At 35.1% G+C, this 23,303-nt stretch overlaps 2 protein-coding genes across 3 annotated transcripts in view; one reads left to right on the top strand and one right to left on the bottom strand.

Annotated features, from left to right (window-relative positions):
• LOC129804706 (nose resistant to fluoxetine protein 6-like) overlaps positions 1–11,346 on the bottom strand; it is a 71,608-nt gene extending 60,262 nt beyond the window's left edge. The window contains exon 1 of the mRNA XM_055852250.1: positions 11,140–11,346. Within this exon, the coding sequence (XP_055708225.1) occupies positions 11,140–11,163 (24 nt within the window). The 5' untranslated portion in view covers positions 11,164–11,346. The remainder of the gene's footprint in view (positions 1–11,139) is intronic.
• On the top strand, positions 1,006–17,595 carry LOC129804710 (uncharacterized). Of its 2 annotated transcripts, none has more exons than XM_055852252.1 (5): positions 1,006–1,684; positions 1,833–1,894; positions 6,478–6,619; positions 10,445–10,683; positions 15,756–17,595. In XM_055852252.1, the coding sequence occupies exons 1-5, from the start codon at positions 1,665–1,667 to the stop codon at positions 16,364–16,366; spliced, it is 1,074 nt and encodes a 357-aa protein (XP_055708227.1). In that variant the 5' UTR covers positions 1,006–1,664; the 3' UTR covers positions 16,367–17,595. The 2 variants fall into 2 exon arrangements, with proteins under 2 accessions (XP_055708227.1, XP_055708228.1); XM_055852253.1 differs by having other exon boundaries at positions 1,229–1,684; positions 10,445–10,566.
• The last annotated feature ends 5,708 nt before the right edge of the window (positions 17,596–23,303 follow it).

The raw sequence follows: 23,303 nt of genomic DNA, 5'->3' as shown, positions 1-23,303 counted from the left end.
CCGCTTCTCGCCACCTATAGTTAAATCGAAGAAATATCATATAATATGAATAATAAGAAGGATATCAGGAAGAAAAACCAACGCTGAATATATTTTTTAATAATATTGCTCAAAATAATTGAGTTTGGGACTTTTCATTCATTTTTGAATTTTTTATAAAAATATATTTCTTTTAAGTAATTCACCGTTAAATTGAGGGACTATTAGTTTGATATATCTATAGACAACATATCTAAGTAACTTTGTGTCAAATTTAAGTTACTTTATAATAAGTATTTAAAAATTATGATTAAATTAATTTCAGTTTTTCCTAAAAGTGGCGATGAGTGGTTACTCCACGCTATCTTTAAGTTTACCTTCGAAGGAATATTGAGGAAAACATTCTTTATTCTAAATGCGTCCCTTACTATTCACTGAAATATTTATCAGCCTCATACAAAATTTTTTTTGTACAAATTATACGGAATGAAAAAATTCATTTGGTGGCTAATTCTGCCCCGGTCTCCCCTATTACTGTGTTATCACACTTGCACATTAAAATTTTAATATGATTCACATTAATTGTCGCTGGTGAGAGTCCAAATGTGTAATTTGTGTGTTTGAATCATTTTATATTCACAATTTGATCTATTTGTTGATAAAAAGGTAGACTTGGCTTGCAAAATTTGATATAAATTGATTTATAGCGTTAATGCGATTTTCTATTTAATTTTTTAATGTGAAAAATATTTATGCTTTAGGTAAATTTAAACTTATTTTTGCAGGCCAAGTCCACTTCTTTATCAATAAATAGAAAAATCCCAAATATTAAGTTACTCAAAGACACAAATAACGCAAATAACATATTTGGAATTTGGACGCTCACAAACCACAATTAATGTGAATCACATTAAAATTTTAATGTGCAAGTGTGATAACGCCGTTAGTCTGCAAAAGATACCAAAAACTAAATTCATCCGTTAGTTTTCAACTTGACGCACTTTTGAATGGACTGTGCGATCTATAGTGAATGAGAAGAGTTAGAGAGTTCACCTGGCTGGAGAAGATGAACGAAGAGTGGAATTCTGCAAGTGTTTTTTACCTTATCTTATCGTCCTGTGTTTTGAGGTGTTTTCCACTCACATTTCTCCAAAGTTATAATCTGATAAGTCCCGATCATAACCCGATCAACTGAAGACAGCCACCGATGAACCTCCCAAAAGAAGTAGAAAAGAGAGATAAACCTTTTGTGGTGACCATGTGACCTGGCAAAATACTGGATGGTTTTTATTCCAAACGCGATCATAACTCATAAAAGTTGTATCTGTGTGACCAATGCGAGAAGTATTAGTGCCTTGGAGGTGTAATTCAAGCTTCGACCGTTTCATTGTTTCTCCAACCACGAAAGCACCAACAGTGCCATATTCAAGCTAAAGTACGATCGCAAACCACATAAGATTTACTTTCTTCCTCCACATCTGAGAATTACGTAACTTTCTGTGCATCACGAAATTTACTGATTAACCCAAACGGCAAGTGCTCTAAGTGTTTTGGTTTGTAGGAGATTTTTAGTGAAAATTTTGTGCACAAAGCGTGAAGATTAGTTAGAAAAAAAAGTTCTGTGATAATAAAACACCTCTATGTTGGATATCACGTGATTGTTCAGAAAAGAAAAAGAGAAAAAAATGTGTCGTTGCTTGCAATCGTAAGTATCATTGTGATTTGATATCGATGGGGAATTAATTAGTGATGAGGATGATCCTCGAGAGTGAATTGTTTTGTTGGGGAAAATTTTCGTTATAGTGGAAAAGTTTATATATGACAGAATTAATTGAAATTCCATTCAAAAACAGAATATGGGAGGATTTCTATTGGCACTGCATTGAGGAAAAGTTCTGCTACGACGAGAGTATCGGTGAGTAGCTCATCAGCATCAAAAGCACGCTTGTTTGCATTTTCCCGGAATCACATTTCCATTTTCATCTTCGAAAATGCGACATCCACAATAGTGATAGAATTGTACCTCTCGTCTACCTTTCATACAAATATCGAGATTGGAGGTGAAAGAGGGGCAAAGCATTTTCAATGTCGATTCCACACAATCGCAAGCACTTCAGCATCGATGATTTAGCTCTTGGCTGTTTTGTTTTTTTTTTATTAATATTATTTAAGTAAGAGTGAAAGAGAAGAGAGAGTTATAACCCAAGACTTAGTGAATGATCGCTTGGACTGGTTTCTCGTTTCCATTGAGACACTCAATATTATTCTTATCTTAAATTCAATATAAGACATGAACTTGATATTTAGCGCCAAGAGGAAATTTCAATGTTATCGAGTATGTGAAATTCGTCATGGGGATTGAAAACTCTTTAAAAATCCCTGGTTTAACATTAATAGCTTGTGTCAATTGTGATTTCTCTATAAATCTTTAGAGTTCATGCATATTAAGGATTGATCATATTTCAAGTTCGAATTAACTTGCGGTTTTAATTTACGAAAATCGTTACCATGAACTTGAGAACAGTTGTCGCAAAATCTTAAACAAGTTTATACTTTTTGCATAATTTAAGAAAAGAAAGGAAGACAGCAGGGCATTCAACTAATCCTTGAAACCAAAGTATTGTAATAACCAAAATCGTAATGACAAAATCACACATTTAAATGATCTCATAATTAAAATTTTTGCCATGTATGATATCATCTAATTATATGACTACGATTAAACAGTTCAATATTTAAGGAGTGTTAGGAAATATCTTTGCTTTTTTCACGCCATTTTGTTAAACTGTAGGTCTATAACCGAGTGTTTCGGTTTTATCAGTATTTCTATCAGTATCGGTTTGTATCAGTAAATGTTTCTATCACTTCCATCAGCCTGATAAATATTTCAATGAATAGAAATAGAGATGTTTACTTAGAATAAATAGTAGTTCCCTTAATATACCACTGCACTGTTTGTTTCCATTCATGGCTAACTGCCCCGGTTTCCCCTAAATTGATTGAGCAAATTTTTTTAACTCTAATTTCGAAAAAAATTAAATACAGTAAACTGAATTTAAAGTAGTATAAATAAAGGAATTTTGATACATCTTTTATAGAAATAAAACTTTTCTATATTTTTATCAAATTAAACTGGCAGAAAATTGTATTTACTATTTTTGACTACTTTCGAAGTACTAAATTAAATTTGCGGAAGTCTTTCTCGTATGGTAAATGTCCTAATTCAAAACCATTTCCAGACGCTTTAACTTTGACAGGAGATTCAACACATTAAATTCATATTTTTTCTGAAGAGAATTACATAAATTTGCTCCTTGACTCTTCTAGAATGTTACTGTTTAGTGAAAATTCTTTAGATATAATTTGAAAACTTATTAGATACCAGAAAAACACACAAGTGCAAAATGCTTCTATTGGAAACAAATTAATTCAAATGGAGACATGGGAAAGTTTCTAATTGGAGACAAACAGTGTAAGTGAAACTGCGACGAAAGGCTTCCAAAAACTTGTTGAGTTGCTCTTGAGTGCAGGATTTGTTCTTATTCCTGATATTTTCTCCTTTTCCATCTAAAACAATAAGAAAATCTCTCAAAAAAAATTATACTTCCGGGGTTTCCTATTGAAGCATTTGCAGACACTTCAGAAAAACCCTTTTTGTTCACGAAATAGGTATTTATTTCATTTCAAAACTTCACGTACCATTAACAATAAAGATTAACACTTAATTTTACTAAAATCAGCCAGAAGTATGATATAAATGTTAAACAAAACGAATAAACAGTCACCTCATTGTGTTTTTCATTGGAAAACAAGGTCGATCGATGAAAAATTCGATGGTGAAAAGTTACACTTTTAATTTTTCTGAGAAATTAACAAATAAAAATTTGTGAATATGAATGGATTTTCACTTTATGTTGAGGAAAATTAACTAAATAATGAAACTCTGGTATAAAAAAAATATATAAATATAATAATTTAGTACTGTATTTATCATGAAAACAATGACGTTTCCATTTGGAGTAGCGAAAAATCTCTATTTGGAACAGGTTTTGAATTAGCTTAATTTACCCTATTATTGTATGAAGCTAGATCTCACTAATATAATTTAGCTCCACGAACCAGTTATGAAGCTAATTTATATCATGATAAGGCTAAGTTCCTTTAAAAAAGTAAATGAAGAAAGCTATGATTCAAAGGTTTCAAAAGTATCCTAACTTAAAAGAGCCCCACCACACCCTATCGATTAAATTTCTTTTTTTTTTACTAAATTTAATTTTTTATAGAAAAGTTTTTATTTTTATTTTAATTAAAATTTAAAGTATAAAGTTGTAAAAAAAAGTTGAAAAGTTAAGTTTCAAAGTTGTAAAAAAATACTTTTGCTGGGAAATTATTATTTAAATATTAAAGAAACATCTTCTGCACAAGATCAGAATAAATATGGAGTAAATTAGCAAGAACCATGTTCAAGTCTGAACACTACCGATTAAATTGATTCGCAAATAAAAAAAATCTGTCCTGCAAGCGAATTTTACAATTTCAATGTGAGAATGAGATTCTCAATTTGAGAATATTTTGTTCGAAAAAATCGCTCGCAACTCAAACAATGTGAGTTGAGTTTCAACTCAATGTGAGTAAAATTGCTGAAATAAGAAATTGCTTAAGAAAAACAAATTTTTAAAATATTTTAACATGAGTAGGTAACAGGCACACGAATAAATAAAAATGTAAATTCGAGAAAGGTATATCTTGTACTTACGGGTTCGATTAATTACCGATTAAGTTCGAAGTAGGGTTGGTAATTTAAAGATCTTTCTAAAAATCCAAATTTAAGCAAATTGATTGTTAAATAGGCCCATCAGAGTGACTGATTATACTTTGACCTTCGAAAATTCGATATCGAAATGGTTTATGAATATATGTGTCCAAGAACGAGAAATGTTCGCTTTGACTACATCCAAAACATATCCGAATATGAAAAAAATTCTAGGAGCTGTTTTCGAAATAAACCAAAAAATATAGTTTTGGAGGCACGGATGGGAGAAACACCTAAAAAGACTGTCCTAGATAATGTTGACTTATGAAGGGGTCGTCGAAAACCGCAAGTCTATATCTCTTACCGTTTGGTCTCTAGCCGTATCACAAATTGAAAAAAATGTATCATATAAAGCCCTCTTCGTGAGTTCAAATTTTCCTTAAGCCCTTTAAGAACGATTGGAAAATGTTTGTACGGTCTTCTAAAGCTATATTTTGCTCTACGAAGTCAGAAAAAAAGATTTTTTCTAACACTCAATTTTTAACCCTGTCGTCCTTAAAGGCTTAATAGTCATCATAGCAAGAAAAGGTTAAATTTGACCACTAAGAATAATTTTAAGTCCAACCAGAAACCTTTGGGATAAATCGATTTGTTCTGAAACGCCCTATTAATAATTTCTACTGTATTGATCCATAAACACTAAAATTTCTAACAATTAATACCAGCAACATCTCATATGTCTAGTCTATTATTCTTAAGGTTCATTTTGATCGATAGGTACCTCCTTAATTATTTGCAATAGCCGTTACTTATACTAGCAATCAGTGGTGAAATAAATCAAATATTGCTGACTTGCTTAAGGTCTTGTGGTCAAGAATTCCTTCCGCAATGATGACGCTTTATTGAACAAACGTGAAGCTATCTGCGTCGGTAGATAACGAGATAAGATAGGAAACATATCGAATTAGCCTTCAAAGTCTTATAAACAAAACCCTTTCCTTATCAACTGCTTCTAGCGATTTTGAAATCAAGATTTTCTAATTCACTGTCACGTGCTAGTAAAATTTTACACTAATTTAGATTTACAGTTGATGCTATTTAGGTACTGGAAAGGTCGCTAGACTCATAAAGACACAGGGCTTCAGAAAACAATTTGTTAGAATTCTATTGCGTATATTGCGTAAATTTTTATATACAGATGCGTTGAAATATTACCTTGCAGAAGGTTATTACTGGAGTCGTGAAATGCTTATTTTTGAGTAATAAATATTGCTTCTTTTGGGACAAGATTCTCGTTCGGTAAACCTCTCAAGAAGACTGCGACCTCATCAATGGAAATTTTTCACACAAAAGTTGATTTAGTTAAAAACCAGGAATTTCTGGATTATTCTGGAATTAACTCTCTTAAACAAATAGTACCTGCATAAATATTTTTTGTTTGATGTATTTTTTCGAAAATGTGACAATAAATTCCATTGTTGAGCAACTATTCAACCTCTATCCATGCAAATAGCTTAAGTTATCTCGACATATTTTGAGAAAATTGCAATTTGTACGATTAATCATGTATTCTATAGTGCGGATTAATTGATCAATTTATCGAGGGTTTCTCGATAAATTGATGTGTTGATGCTTGGCTTCCAACGACCATCTCAAAAACATTCCCACTTGTTGAGGCCTTGAGTGGTTTAACATCGCGTGTGTTTTGTACCCAGAAACAGTGATGTTTTGCTTGTGTCTTTCAGCCCATTACAATCCAGATGAGGATGAGTACATTGTGGGAGGAAAAACAAAGAATGGACTAATCGTCGATGCCAATCCGGACAACAACAATCCACCAATTTGTGCTCAACCCGTGAGACTTCAACGCAATTGTTCAACAATAAGGTGAGTATATAATTGGGGAAGGACATGCAACAGTTTGAATTAGAATCATATTTTGAGAGCAATTGATTGGTAAAATTAAGAAAAATTGAGCATAGACACAAACCTAGTCACGGTGTAATGATATGTTTAGATCGGTTGAGAAATAGTTTGATTTGTTTTTCTTTCTCCGTTTCATTTTAATTACTCTCAAAATTTTTTACATAACATTAAAATGAATTTGTAAACGGAACTTGAAAAAAGGATAATTCCTGAATTTAGCGTAAACGTTGAGAACTGTCTCTTATGGTACATGTCTCAGCTTATATTTATTTTGATCTTACTCAGTTAATTTTTCAATGTTTTGTAAAATTCTCCTTAAAAGCCTCTACACATTGGAAGCAATTTTCGTCAAAAATGGCTTTCTTGAAGAAAATAGCCTGCAATGCTGTAGGTAGAAACGTCAAAATTCTGTCAAAAATGCAATTCTTGACGAAAATTTCTGCCAATGTGTAGAGGCCTTAAGAACTTTTATTTAATATATTATTAGACAAGAACTCTCTCAACAAAGAGTCGCTGCGCTACCTTGATGTAGGTGTCTCGCTGTAGTGCGGGGGGGGGGGGGGAGAATGGGTGACCTGCAGAGGGGAATTGATGACAGCTTCGGGAGAGTAAAATCTTTCCTGTTGAAGCTTGATCAAAAATTCAAGCTCATCTGCAGGTACACGGTAAAAAATTACGGCACATATTTGTTCCAAAAATTAGCTCGTCTATTATAAAATCGTATCCTTCCTCTCACACTCAATCGCCCGTCACCGAAGCGAGGAGGACGCCAAATCTATGGCAATTTTCGTGCTACATGGTTTCACTTTTTTAATTCAAGATTCCCTTCCTCTCCTGTTGCCAGCACTCGCATATGATTTCGTCATGCACGCGTCTGTATATAACACTCTCAATTTGATTTTTATTTGATGTTCCTTATAAACTTTCGCCACCGAAATCCATCTCGACTGAAGTATAGGCCTTAATTGTTAGACGAGATCACTTACACGAATTCGTGTACGACAATGGGAACAAAAGATTCCCCATATGAGTAAAAATTACCTCGTTCACGGACACCGAAAATTTTTGGAACAAATATGTTACAGATGTAGGAATAATATTGTTATAAAGAAAATGTTCCAATTTGTTCCTGACAGTGGGAACTAAATAGCCGAGTGCAACAAATTCTATTCCATCTTTCAGGAACATATTTGTATAAAACGAAATCAACTCAAATTTGTAGACATTCCACCGTATCAAAACGGTTCCAAAAGAAAACTCTAACAAAATTGTAACTATATTTTGTAGCAAAACTGTAAAGAAAACTTTTTGGAATAAACAAATATCTTCTCTAGGTACAAATTGATTCCAAAAAAATTTGTTCCAAGGAAAACTTCTTCCAATATTTTGGTCAGTGTCCAAAAGTTTTTACCGTGTACATGATCCCTCACTACCGACACCAGCTGTTGGTCATTCCCTCCCTGTGACCCGATTAAGCTGGACAGGGAAGTGAGGATTTTAATCAAAGAACTCCTCCATATATCGCAGTCGGGCTCCTGTACCGCGGGAACAAATATGGAGGTCTTGAAGTGGTAAAGCTTGAGGTACTTGTACCGGAAACAATCCTCAAGCTTGTCTTTAAATTCTCCACATCTGGAGACCCAGTGCTGCACCTCTTTGAGGAGCTTGGGAGTGTCCAAGCAAAAATGGGGCGTTATGCTATGGCTAACTGCCTTATATGGCCGTTGGAGTCCCCGCGGGCCGTTTGAACTTTAAGTCCCATGAGCGTAGGGAGATGCTGAGTACCTGGACCACAAGTCGTGACCAGAGAAAGGTCGTTCCAGGGAAAGTGGATCATGCGTCCCAAGGGATAAAGACCTTCACCACAAAATTCACGGAGAATTCCGACATGACTTTTCAAGCGTGCAAGGAGGTTCTGGTGACTCTAGGCCATATTCTCGGGATCTTCATTCAGACAAAAAGCAGAAAGATCTAGTGTTAGAATGAGATCCGGAATCTGAATCCGTAATCACGGACGAAGTGGTGCAAATAGGTCCCAGGGGAACGCTCTTTAAAGACCAGACCATTATGTCGGCTTCAGACTGGAGGTTTAGCCCAGTTCCCGAAGGTTTCAAAAATCTAAATAACAAGCAATTTTATTGATTTTTCAAAATCTATTGGATTATTTGCCCTTAATATCCAATCCTAAACGACAATTTTCCAAAAGAGGAGTTAAGCCAGATTGCTAAGGCTTAGGCCTGAAGCCCGTATTACTCACACCTCACACTACGACACCCGTCTCTAACCCGACCTAGTAGTAAGGGCCTTGACAGGCCTGAGGATTAGCCGAGAGACGACTTAGCGTAATTATACTAGAAATAATGGGCAAACTACATTTCCATCTTTTTTCACTAAGTCGCCTCTCGGCTTCAGTTGTAAGTGTGTCTAGGGCATAAAGGACCGAGAAAGGGTTTTTGCGGTCGACGTAACTGTCCACCACAAGGATGGGGACAGAATTGCCAGGGGAGAGGAAGACAAGGTCAACAAATATACGCCCCTGCTATCCACCGTCCACGAGGCGTACGGAGCAGCCTCTGCGGCGGCTCTGTCCATCGTAGTGGGCACCTGAAGAGCACTCCCCCGCCGACCACACTGTCTAATTCTATCTCTGAATAATTTTGCCCCAGTCTCCCATAATGCATTTACTAAATTTCCGCTGCGGTTGACCTAGTTCTTAATTATAATAATAAAAATAAAAAAGTTATTTAATATTGTCTATACGAACACTCAAACGTTTTGAATCTCATTTTTTAAAAGTTCGCACAAAAGCTAACATCAAATTTGAATATTTCACTGACAGTGAATTGATTTGAATTTTCTTATGAGAAATTCATTGGCAAAGACGGTAAAAGACGACATGAGAAGTTTTTCCAGCATTCTGACTATTTCTATTCAGTGAAAGCAGCTTCAATAAGCTTTCAAGAAATAGCTCCAAGTTTACATAAAAATATTTTCACTGCGCAAAGCAAACAAATTGCTGATACAATGATAGTAGTAAAGTTTTCCCGGAGGGATTGTTTTCTTCCAGAAGTGGCGCTAGTAACTGTTCTAAACTTCTCAATTTTTAAGTTCTGTGTTGAGAACTTTAGCCAAATTCAAAAAAAAAAAATTAAAAACCTTTAGAACAGACGAATGTATACGTAAATTATAACAATAAATTGACTTCAATAGAGTATTCTACATTATTTTAATGGGTATTGAGATTCTAAAAAATTGAAAAGAATAAAGGAAATAGAGACAAACCGAGGAGATTTTTAGTAGCATTTTTTTGTAGACAGATGGTATGTGTCTTGGCTCAGTATTTAGTACACATTAGCTAAGACGCAAACCATGTTTTTTTTTTTAAAATCAAATTCATCGTATTGTCAAAAAAATTATTCGTCCTCTATCTTTGGAGAATTTTCTTGTTATAAACTTAGAAAATGAAATGTTATTTGAGGTAAAATCCTAAAATAGTTGAAATTTTTTTAAAAGAGAGCGTATTTAGCCAAGACACAAACCTTAATTTTTAATTAAATTTATCACTTCATCGAAAACTGTTTTTATTCTTTATAATTTGCAAAATTTTTTCGACAAAATAATGCAAAATGAAGCGGTCTTTTGAGTGAAACGGGTAAAGAGCTTGAAAAAAGACCATATGCTTTGACCATGGCGTATGTCTTAGCTCATATATTTTTTAGACTTGATGTTAGCATATTTTATTAATCCTATTTTTAATTTGCTAACCGAGATGCACATTTTTTGCAGCTCCAAAATCCATGAGGATGACTTTCATCGTGATATCCAAACGAATGTTCCTGTTTTGGCACCGGAAATTTTGGCCGTGTTCCGAAACTCACAAATTTTTCATGAGCATTCACAGAAAATAAGTAAGAATCTTTCTGCAAAGCCAACATTTATCACACAACCGACCACACAACACAATATCACAAAAGTTCAGCACGAGCAAAATGTTGCTGAGGAAAAGCTTTTGTCGCGCCTCGAAGGTAACGACCAATAAATACTGTTGGTTGATGGCAAAATTCTAACACAATATGAAAAAAAAAAGAAATAAGAAAAAGTGTCTCCTATTCATCCTCCTAAAATAAATACCAAAGTTATCCTCTTTTGTTGAAAAAAAAAAGATACCAAAACGCAGCCTCCATCACATCTCTTTCTTCTATCCTCTAATCCTCTGCATCCACCAAAAGACAGATAAACAGTTTTTTAGAAAAAAAAAAATGATACTAAAGCGTCAAGTGAAATTGGGTGATATTAATTGTTCGGCTGGTTTCTGAGACTGTTATTAATTGAGAGACATTTCTCTACTTTCGGGGAATTTTAACTGGTGGCTACAAAAAAAATTTGTGAATTTCACTTTCTAAATTACACTCGCAAAAGAGACATTTAAAAAAAGCCAAACTGATTATCGTTTCTGGAAACTAATAAAATTGCATGAATACCTGAAGGTAGGTTCTTTCCTTCATAAACAAATTTGCTAATTGCTTGTGCAAGCTTTTTTGTTTTGCCTGACACTCTTCTTAACACTTCCTTATTGGCTTAACACAGTTCTCTATCTTAGACACTAGAACCTATTTTTGGCGAGTAAGTGGAAAAATTTTGGTTTAAAACGCACTAACGCATTTCACAGTTCTTTTCACTGCTTCATTGGCTCCTGTTGTGACTTTCAGGGGGTGTTTAACTCTACAAAAAATGAGGAAAATGCATTTTTTGAATTAAATGCATTTTTGTGTTTTCGGGAATACTTGTTTATGACACGTTGGTTTCAATTTCAAAAGCTAAAGCTTCAAGCTAAAGCAAATTTGAGATTTTAAAATGTTGTTTTAAATATTAAATAAATATTTTAAAATTAACTTTAAACATCGATAATGTGAAATTTTCTTAGCGGTAAGCGCACTACCTTCGGCAACTGAAGCTTCGCACAACTCAATTTTTTTTCTATGTTCCTAAGGGCACATTGTGAGCAATTTTCGTGAAAAATTGCAATTTTTGATTAAAGACCTCTACACATTGGGAGCAATTTTCGTCAAAAATTGTCTTTTTGACAGAATTTTGATCTTTCTACCTATAGCGGTGCAGACGATTTCCTTAAAAAAAAAACAATTTTTGGCGAAAATTGCTCCCAATATTTAGAGGCCTTAAAACAGAATTTTGGCAGTTTAATTTAATTTACAACGATTTGATGGTTTAATTTGACCGATTTTTGACGTTTTCACCTATAAAGCTACACACAGTTTCCATCAAAAAAGCAATTTTAAAAATTGCATATTGCAAAAAAGCATATTGAAAAATGTAGTACGCTTTCCCCTAAGTTTTATTTTATTTAATCTGATTTGATATAAGAATTGAAACCATTTATTTTCCGCATAGTACTTTCTTATTCGCTGGATTTTTTTCATACCTATCTCTTTTATTGCAAATATAACCTAAAAATCTATAAAAGTCCTATAAAACTGTTTTCATTTAAGGCTTCTACACATTAGGTACAATTTTCGTCAAAAATTGCATTTTTGACAGAAAATTGAGGTTTCTGCCTACAGCAATGCAGACGATTTCCTTCAAAAAAGCAATTTTTTGCTTTTAGAATATAAACTAGTATTTCAAAATCAATCAATACCTATATAGCAAGAATTTTTGACTAGCTTCATCTTTAAAATGGGCTCAAGTAGTTCTAATATCTATACAGAAAGTAAATACTGTAAAATTTCAGATTCGTAAAAAAAATTGCCTTTGTCCGATCATTATAATTTAATTTATTGCCAACCGTCTTAAAAAAACAAATAATGTTTAGTTGGTAATCCTCAATTCCAAAAAAATTATTAGTCGCTTAGAGAACAAAACATCGACTTTGAAATGTTTATATTTTTGCTTTCATTCTCAAATGAACTGCAGCAAACCATTCTATACAAGAGGATTTAATTTATTTTATTTTATCAAAAAAATAATAAGTTTATTCGTACATATCAGAAATTTTTGACTTTGCACAAGTTTTCAAAAATTAAGAGAAAATGTATTTTTATATTAGGAATTTCTGTTACATCAATTCTATTAGCCGAAAATCATTAATAAATAGAATCATGAATAAATAAACAACTATTGGAACCGGTAAACGTCGGGGAAAAAGGGGGTCAGCTTAGAAAATTCTGGATTTTTTCCAAAGCTTTCGGCTCAGACTCCAGGCCTTCCTCACTGGTCAAATCTTGTCTTTTCTCGCTTTGTCATAAAGTCAGGGATTTCGCGGGGCATGGAATTTTGGGCACTGCACTTAATTTGTAATTTTAAAAAATAAATATTGGCTAATTTCAATTTTTTTGGGTGTTCTCTTAGAGATTTCTTTGCGAGACTCTCAAAGAAATCTCTCAAACTCTGAGTCTCACAAAGAAATCTCTAAGAGAACACATAAAAATTGAAATTATCCAATATTAATTTTTTTAAATTATAAATTAAGTACGGTGCCCAAAATTCCATGCCCTGTGAAATCCCTGACTTTATGACAAAGCGAGAAAAGACAAGATTTGATCATTGAGGAAGGCTTGGAGTCTTAACCAAAAGCTTTGGGAAAAATTCAGAATTTTCTAACCTGATCCCCTTTTTCCCCGACGTTTACCGGTTCCAATAGAAGTAGATAACCCGTCGGATAACACTTTCAAAATAAATAAACAGCTCATAGAGAAAAATCTTATGACCTTAAGGAGATGCAAGCCTGGTACAGTTGTATCACTAAACATAATTTTAATTGAGATTCTTAAAAATCTTAGCTTTTGTGGTCCGAGGTGAAATCCGACATCATCAGAGCAGGCCCAAATTTTAGATTTACACATTTTGATACTCATAGATCACGAATGTCATATACGATAAAAGTCGACTTTCGTAGACCTCCCGTCGATCCCGTAAGTTCCGTCCGTTTCATTTGTCTCAGCCGTCCTGTCCGTTCCGTCCTTCCTGTCTGTCTCATCCGTCCTTTCCGCCCCGTCCATTCCATCCGTTCCGCGTGTTCCGTCCGCCTTGTTCGTCCCGTCCGTCATATAACCACTTCTGGAGAGAGAACGGAGAGAGATATCGACAAGCGGTTTTCGGAAAAGTCTAAATATCGACATGTGGCTAGTATTTTATGATGTCAGATCAACCCCCCCACCCCTTTCGGTTCTTTTAGAGTACCCCCAAATTATATTTTCTCAACAATTCAGCCCCTATGTTATGGATCGGGTTCAAATTTTAGTATGTTATAGCTGGGTTTAAGAGCTTTCATTTTAAAAAAGATTAGACCCCCACCTGCATGATCCTGGCTATAAGGTGTCAAAAATTTACTTTGAAATGCCCATTTCTCTAGTTTTAATTGTCAGAATTTGGGAAATTCTGGTGATTTGGAAAGCTTACAAATCTTACAACCCTATCTGTCCCCTGACCTGAGCTATTTTAGGTGTTTATGAAACGATTTCTACGGTTCTGCAGTACCCCGGCCCCTACTATATCGAAAATGATCGGACTTTTATTATTGATTAATTTATAATTAATTATTATTATTAATCGTATCGAGATATTTATTACAAGGTAATCATTTTTACAATGTCATATCCCGTGTGGAAGAATTTGCGAAGTACATTGTAGACCGCCCAGGAGCGCCTTCCCGTAGTGTGGTGAATGCTTCTTCCATGCTCCCGGAGTTGTTGGACGAGGCGGTGCATTTGTATTACGTTATATCACAATGAAAATGTCTTTTTCTTAACATTCAGATCTTTGCACCGGGCGGGACTCGAACTCACAACAGTGAATCGAGCCAGGGAATCGATCCGCCCAAGAGCCAACGGTCTTGCCTATTGCGCCACTGATAATTAATTGATTTTATTAAAATGTCTTTTCTTTTGTTGGCCTTGTCCAACATGCACGCAAGTCAGGATGCTTGCAACTCGAAATACTTCAAAATAATCAGGATAAGCACATATCCTTGGAGGGTGTAGCACAGATGGATCGACAAACATAAAGACGTCTGTTGTATTAAAATAATTTGAATTTGAATATTTAAATAAATGTTTATTATTTTTCTCGTTGAATATATTATATTAATTTTTAAAAATAAATTTATGCGAATCATTTTTGATCTTAGGAACAAAGAGTACTTGTTCACAAACAATAATTTTAATCCAGTTTTAATAGGACCAGTCCATTGCTGCCAGAAAGTAAAAAAAAGGCATTAAATATGGTTCCTAATTTTCTCTTGGTCAATTTCTTATCAATCTATTACAGTAGTTAGAAAAATAATTTATTTAATAATCCAAAAATGATCTAAAAACTCTGTAAACTTTTCTAATTTGGTTTAGTTTACTTTAAAAATTATCTACAAGCCAAATTTAATTTTTACTGCTTTAACGGCGTTATCGCACTTGCACATTAAAATTTTAATGTGATTCACATTAATTGTCGTTTGTGAGCGTCCAAATATGTTATTTGTGTCTTTGAGTCATTTAATATTTGGGGTTTTTCTATTTATTGATAAAGAAGTGGACTTGGCCTGCAAAAATAAGTTTAAATTTACCTAAAGTATAAGTATTTTTCACATTAAAAAATTAAAGAGAAAATCGCATTAATTTCTCGCATTAGTGCTATAAATCAATTTATGTCAAATTTTGCGGGCCAAGTCTACCTTTTTATCAACAAATAGATTAAATTTTGAATATAAAATGATTCAAACACACAAATTACACATTTGGACTCTCACCAGCGACAATTAATGTGAATCATATTAAAGTTTTAATGTGCAAGTGTGATAACACAGTAAAAATACTGTTGAAAATATTACAGCTCTTAAGAAAATATAAGGAGGACTAGGAAAAATGTGAAAAAAATGTATTCAAAATGGTTATTATCTTTTTGAGTTGTTTTGGAATTCCCATTTCATTTCATCTGATAAGGAGTTAAACACCCCTTGACTATATGAATATTCGTATGTAATAAACTGTGACAGAGTCATTTAAATACTCGTAAGCTTATCAGTGACAATAGACAATAAATTTTAATGTTGATTGTCAGTGATAAAATACCAGCTATTGTCTCTTCCAAGGTGAACCCAAAGGTGACACCAAAGATGAGGAGGAAGAGTCTTCGAGACTGGGAGCTGTGACAATCAGAAAATTCTCTTCGATTCTCGAAGAGGATGAATTTAATTTTGACACCGATGCACCAAAGTCTCCCAAGTTTCTGGCTCCTCCAGATGAAAATCGACGCCCAAAGAGCCTGAAGCATGTCCAGAGTGTACCTCACCTTCCCATCAGGCCCAGCAGCGAGACTGATATTTTCACCATAACGTCCTCCTTCAATCGGATCAGCATGACACCAGAGATTCCCTCCATCTCCTTCACCACTCTGCCCAAGAACTATGAGACACCAACAATGGAACGGTATCGGGAATCCGTGAGTCTCCAGTCCATTCAGACAGCCAATTGCATGAGGACAGCTGAATTTGACTTCTCCATGCCACGATACTTCAGACACTCCGAACTCTATCCTCAGACCAGTGATCCTCCAACACAGACGGGCAGTGTTGAGAGTGTACTCAAGAGGAGCACATCCACGCAGAATCTGAAGCAGCTGGAGAAGAGCAAGAGACTCAAGGCATTGAGGGGAACTCTGCCTCCGCTACTGATCGGCGGTCATGAAAAGGACAATCACTAACAGCTGTCCAGAGAAGAGCTCCTGGACAAAATGGTGCCTACAAATAAAACGGACACAGTATTACTTAAACTCAAAGTATTACTGGTTTTTTGTTTTGAAAAATAATTTTGACAAAAACCAAGAAAATTATTATCGAATTGGCTCTCAATCTAATAAAAATTGCAAACTGTAGCTTATGAGATCGGAAACTGATAGAAAAATTTATGAGATAGAAATTTTCTGGCGTATTTTACTTTTGGGATATTATTCAACTTTAGATTCCATCCTGTAAAATAAAGCATTATTTTTAATTTTAAAATGTGAAACAGAGATGAAACATTGTTTTTTAAATTTAATATGTATGAAAAATCTTTTGAAAATATGAAATTTTGCAGATTTTATGATAAATAAGATCTACGGATTACAGGCAACTAATTTACAAAAAGAAAAATTCGAAAAAGTAATTTTTCTAACGTTTTTTGCACCTGGTTTCTAGAACATACATGAGGCAAGAAACTTTTGGTACCTACTGTACGTACTATCATCAGTTCTTACGGTTCTTACTGGATTTGATTTTACATTAAGAAATGAAATGTAGATGAAGCATTGCAACGAAATTAAACAATGTGAAAAATCTCTAAGATAGAAGGTTCTTTGCAACTCTTTTTGATAATTTTGAAATTATTGTAAAAGAAAATTCATAGGTAATTTAAAAGAATTATGATCATGTCTTTTTAAAAAAAAGAAAAATTCAAATGAATCAAAATTCAATGAAACATGAAAGTGACAGTATCTTTATTTCGTTTAAAGTTTAAATCGTTTAAATATATAAAAATATGGTGGAAAATGTCTTTTACAATTGAGTATTTTATGTCTGTAGATTTTGCCATAAAAATATTCATAGAAAATGCTTAACAGGTTCAGGAAGATCCAATTGAAAATGAACTGAAAAATAATTAAAATAACTAAAATAATAAATAACTGAAAATGAATTGAAAATAATGAGCAAATGTCTATGAAGCATGAAACATGAAAAAACTATTTCCTGTTTCATCTAATTTTATCCTTATCTTTCTCTCGAAGGTTGAGTACGCTGGCTAATATTTTTTATTAAGAAAAAACAATGAGAAAAATTACTCGAGATAGATTAAAAAACGATATTTCTGACAAGAAAAATATGATTAGTCAAAAAATTTAAAATGTGAGACACGTATTTGAATTATGAATAAAAGTTGTTTTTTGTTCTTAAATTTGAAGATTTTAATTTGTAATTCTGTATCGTCTACTAGGGGAAGGCTTTTAGGCTTCGCACGTACTTTGGATTTAACACTTCAATTTTTTACCATATTTTTTTGATAAGTCTGACTTATATTTTACAAGAAATGTGTGACTTGATCCGAGCTCTTAACAACCATAAATTCGATTTATTAAAGGGATATGGAAAAAAACTATGAAGTATGCGAAGTCAGAGTTTGTGCGAAGCCTGAAAGCTTTCCCCTGCATCTTACAGTTTTATTTTAGAAAAAAAAATTACATTTTAAACGTCTTAAACACTTTCTTGTATGAAAAAGATTGCCTTCAATTCAAGAATCTATGATCAATCAATTCGAAAACAAACAAAAATTAACATAAAAGTTTTCTTGAGATCCCAAAGGCAAATATACAAAGATCATAACTTCACCTCTAACCCTTAATGCTTTTTTATTCAAAACCTAATTGAACATTTCCTCAATTTACAAATCCCCTTTTCACTTCTCTTTTTAAAAGTCTTCGGTGGTTAACAATCCCAAAGCTCCGATTTATTCAAACATATTTTTTCTTTCAACATAAAATTACACGATTCTGCAAATACAATTCCTTTGAGTACCAAAAAGAAACGCAATAAAGGTAAGACGGACTTAAACTTGCTTCATTAAGGGAATTTGCGAAGGAAGAAAATACAGGTAAATAATCCAGGGAAATCCAGGTACCGCTTGGCTTTTGTATTGATTTAAATTGCAGAAAAAAAAATATGAAAGAATTAACGTTGCCCCATGTCTATCAGTATTAAAATCGTTGGAGCGAATGTGACACGAATTCCTCGCGGATAGCCAGAGCAAAAGGGGAGTTCAGTGGAAGATACTAATCCTGCCCTGTTACCTCAAACATCTGCGTGGACAAACAATCTGGGGAAATTTTTCTAATTTACCGAGAAATTTGCATAATTCCTTGTTCAAACTGAGATTCATTAGAGATAATTCAGAGCTATTTGGAATGGAGGTTTACCAGAGCAGCATGCTAATGATCATTGGTGTTTAATCCTACTGAAATCAACTCTGCAGCCAGGAACTATTCATCTTCGAAATTATTTCAATGTTATAAGATGACCCATTAACCTATTAAATGATTTTATGCATATGATAAAAGCCTTTTATGCAATTAAGCCTTTAGGGACGAATGGAATATTAAAATAATTTTAAATTAATGCGGTTTTCTTTAAGAAAAGATAGTAGGGGAAGGCTTTCAGGTTTCTCACAATACTTTGACTTCGAACACTTTATTTTCCCATATTTCTTTAATTAATTTGACTTCATTTTTGAGGAAGAGCCTATGGACTAGAGAATAGAGAAGTAGCAGTTTCAAGGTATAGGCTTCATTTCAAATTCTACCATAGATTTGCTATAACCTGGGTTAAGAAATTTAAAGGGTAAGGTAATTGTGTTCCAAAAGTGTTCCTTGATGCTGAAGGAACGTCTCCTGGGCTGCATTCGAATTCGTAATGCGTGGCTTCTACTTTTGTGGGAGCTAAGGACAGCTGGGGTCTCTATTCGTCAGAGCTGGAGTCTCTATCTGCAGAATGTCAAATGGGACAGGAGCCTCGAGAGTCTTAACAAGGAGATGATGTCGAGCTTACATGAAGTAACACGCATAGTGCCAAGGGGGTCAAAGCAAAAGAGCATCCTGTCCCAAGCCTGCAGGGCATCAACTCTTGTAAAGTTACGGATGACAAGGTCCTACGTTCATTTAACCCTTTAACGACGAGACACTTTTTACGGACTGAAAATCAACAATAAAATTTAAACTGAGAAACATAATCAATGGTAAGTCTTACATCTAACCTTGGAAAGTTCAACAGAGTCTGATTCGGTGTCTTTTGTACTTCTATGAACGATAGGGACAAAAATAGCCCAAAAATTTAAGTAATTTTTCTGACAATGCCAATTTATGGGACACCGGTGGTCCAATCGTCCTTAAAGGGTTAATCGTATCGACATATTTGTACAATGTAATAATTTTATATTGATGTTTTATCCCGTGTTGGAAGAATCCGCTAAGTCCATTTGTAAGACCGCCCAGGAGCGCCTTCCCCGTGATGTGGATGCTTCTTAAATGCTCACAGAGTTTTTTGGGCAGAGGCGGTGCATTTTTATTACGTTATATCACAGTGAAAATGTTTTTTTTTTTTCGAAACATGCAGATCCTTGCACCGGGCGGGACTCGAACTCACAACTGTGAGAGTCAAGTCAGAGATCTCATCCGCCAAAGAACCAATGGTCTTGCCCAAGGTCTTGCCTATTGCGCCACTGAGATCCCCCCTACGTTCATTAACGATGGGCGACCTATCTGTAGAACGGCAAGAGTCGCGTTGGCCACAAAAGTCGTAAAGCTGAAGCGACCTTAGGTGAGCGGAGGATCCCTCTTCAATACCAAGGGGACAGAAGACTGAGGTAGGACGCCTTACGGTCTCTTAAGGAGTAATCTTCAAGGCAATTCGCTGAGTTGGACGAGAGTCCCGGATAATTTCCCGAGAAGTGTAGAAATGGACTTAACGACTAAGGGTCCCGAAGCGAAAACAACGGTTAAGGCGGCTTCCCCACGGGGTAAGAGGACTGGGAGCAATTGAGAGCATTAGATCATCAGACATTAGGCTGAGCTACAGAATGCTTCAAGACAAGTTGTTTGTCAGATCAAGAGCCTCGCACCTATTTGCATAGTTTCAGTCCAATTCAGGGCACGCCAGAAACCACGCTAAATACATTTGCTGTACGTCATGATGGTTGATATGACGAGTACAGCTTCAGCACTTCTCACATGGGAGAAAAAGGAAGCACTGGGAGTAATTGAGAGCATGAGGTACAAAGTTGTGTTACAGAACGCTCTAGAACCAGTGGCTGAGGAAAGGGAAAGGTGGGAAAAATTAGGTTGAGTTTAAGAGAATTATACCTTATTCAGCTCGAGGAGGCGAGATCCGGGTAGTAACCAACTATCAACGGCAGTCGCTCAATAAGCAGCCCATTCAGGCCGAACTCAATGAGCATGAATTATCACTCCTCACTCAACATGTTGTTTCATCTCCGATGCACATTATTAGGTGAGGTTCTTAACAATCTCACCTACTATAATCCTAACAAAATTTCATGTCGTCCGATCGACCTCAAATTTGGCCAAAATGTGTTTCGCCACTTCCTGATTCCGAATATATATGTGGCTAAGTTACGTTCCCGGCCGGCCGCTCTTTGGAGCTTAATAGCTCCTAAACTAAAAAAGATATCGACTTGCGGTTTTCGGCAAAGGTTATATATCGGGTGAAAATTGCAACTTGGTGCATATACCCCCCACCCACCACCCCTCCTTCCGCCATTTTGAAGACCCCCTTTTTTTGTTTTCTCAATAGCTCCGCCCCTATGGCATCGAGCGGGCTCAAATTTTAGTATGTTATAGCTGGGCCTTAGAGCTTTCCATCAATACCAAACTTAAGGTCCCCCGACCCCCCTGACCCGAGCTATAATGGTCCAAAAAAAATTTCTTAAAATGGCCATAACTCCGGTTCTAATTGTCAGAATTTAAAAAGTGAGGGCTTTTTGGAAAGCTCTCGTGAAATTCCACTTCCCCTTCTAACATCGCAAGTTCATAAAACCACCGCTAGGGGCGCTTTTTTTTTAAAAGAAAATTTTTAAATCTTAAAAGTTAAATAACTCAAAAATTCCATTGTGCATCGGGCTGAAAATTTAGTATGTTGTAGCCGTTGATTATACCTATCAAACAAAAAAAAACCTTAAGTCGATCTAAAACCCCTGACCCGAGCTATAAGGGGTCAAAGTTCGAACATTGACCGGCCTCTATCTCCGGTTCTAATTAACATAGCGACCTAAATTTTACCTTTTTGGTTTCGTCTCGATGAGCACTTTCAAATGGAAGTTCAAAAAGTCACCACAGGTGGCGCTGTGATAGCGTCAAAATTCATCGAAATTCAAAGTCACTTTTCTCAAAAACGGCATTGTGCAAGTTAATGAAATTTTAGTATGTTGTAGTCCAGTCTAGGACGTTTCCAAAATGGTGCGTATGTGCGCTGTGGTTTCAATAGAACCGGAGATATGAGGGGTCAAAGTTCACGAAATTCAAAAAATCATATCTCCGGTTCTATGTGACCGATTTTGATGAATGAGGGCTTAAACGAAAGATCTCACAAAATGCTACAACTTTCTTGAATATTTGAACTTCGTGGGACCAACACCAGGGGCGCCACAGTCGAAAAACCAATTTCAATATCACATAACCTCAATTATCTCGACTGTCGCTGAACCGATTTTGATGATTACTTCAACATAATTGTAGAGCACATTTGTCTCTACATTTCGTCCATACATCATTTTCCGATCAGACTACGCTATCACTCCGATTTTGCCGTTTAAGTGTGAAAAAATTGATTTTTCCAATAATAACGCTTTGAAATCACTCAGATGCCAATTTGACTGCCTCTACTCCACCGAGACACCTAAAATATGGGTTTAAATGGAAAGTCCCGCAAAATACAACAATTCTTTGATTTAGTTGAAGTTCAATAAATGAACACTTGGGGCACTCTGGATGAAAAAACGAGTTAAGAAACAAAAAACCTCGCTTATCTTGGCTTCTGAGTAGTCGATGAGTTCAAGTTCTACGGCAAAATTATAGAGAACATTCTGGTCTACATTTCACCCATATATTACTTTTCTGTCAGTTCATCCAAATCCTTGACATTTTGGTTCAAATACAAAACTTGTATAATTTCACGAATTTGATTCAAGATAACTGAATGGCGTCTCCCTACTTCAGCATCAAATCGAATTTGCATGCACTCCGAGTTATCTCACGTTAAGAATCTCACCTACATAAGCCGGTTAGGATTATCTGTCCCTTTTAATTCGCTGATATATCGGTTGCTCGCATGAATTTTAACCTTTAAGCGTAAATGGGCGCAAATGGCTTATTTTCTTGACTTATCTTTATTTTCGTGAGGGAACTTTAAGTGACGTCTTTGTTGATGTTCTGCTATAATTTCGCATCACAACAATATGATAAGAATAACTTTCTAAAAAACAAATTGCCGTTGATGCAACAGTGGGATTCTGGGATTATTCGGAGAGAATCTCCGTCCGGATGCGGCAACACAACTGGTGGAATTTTCAATCCAAAATCAAAAACTCAACTCTTCTACCAGAGCTTTCGACACGCTCCGTGTCTTCCTCAGTGGTCGAGTGTGTCAGTGATCTTTGGGTTTTTTCTTTAAAAACTTCAGTTGTCGCCGGATGAGTGAAGGTTGTGTGTTGTGTCCATCCAGGATTCCTTGTGAAACCACTGAATGCCTCCCACCAAACACAAAAATCCTCAAACCCAACGAAACCCAGAGATCACTGACACACTCGACCAATGAGAAAGAGTCGGAGAGTGTCGAAAGCTCTGGTAGAAAAGTTGAGTTTTTGATTCTGGGTTGAAAACTCCACCAGTTGTGTTGCCGCATCCGGACGGATATTCTTTCCGAATAATCCCACTGATAAAAATAACGTTTTTCTGTCTTCATTTTGCTACTTGGGTAAACAAATGTTGCAGTTAGCGTGGATAATTGGGTAACACATAGTAATGTGTTACTTGGACAGGCTCATTTTCATACATTTGGTAAGCAGTTAGTTGATCTACAACTTACTTAAAATTGAGACAT

Source organism: Phlebotomus papatasi, chromosome 2 (assembly GCF_024763615.1).
Source record: "Phlebotomus papatasi isolate M1 chromosome 2, Ppap_2.1, whole genome shotgun sequence".
Classification (NCBI taxonomy): Eukaryota; Metazoa; Arthropoda; class Insecta; order Diptera; family Psychodidae; genus Phlebotomus; species Phlebotomus papatasi.
This window is presented reverse-complemented; position numbering and strand designations above follow the sequence as displayed.

Bases quoted from the DNA above. Each gene is read 5' to 3' on its own strand.
- LOC129804710 (XM_055852252.1), top strand. From the start codon at position 1,665: ATGTGTCGTTGCTTGCAATC. The intron at 1,685-1,832 runs GTAAGTATCATT...ATTCAAAAACAG, and splicing joins ATGTGTCGTTGCTTGCAATC to AATATGGGAGGATTTCTATT. The intron at 10,684-15,755 runs GTAACGACCAAT...GTCTCTTCCAAG, and splicing joins GCTTTTGTCGCGCCTCGAAG to GTGAACCCAAAGGTGACACC.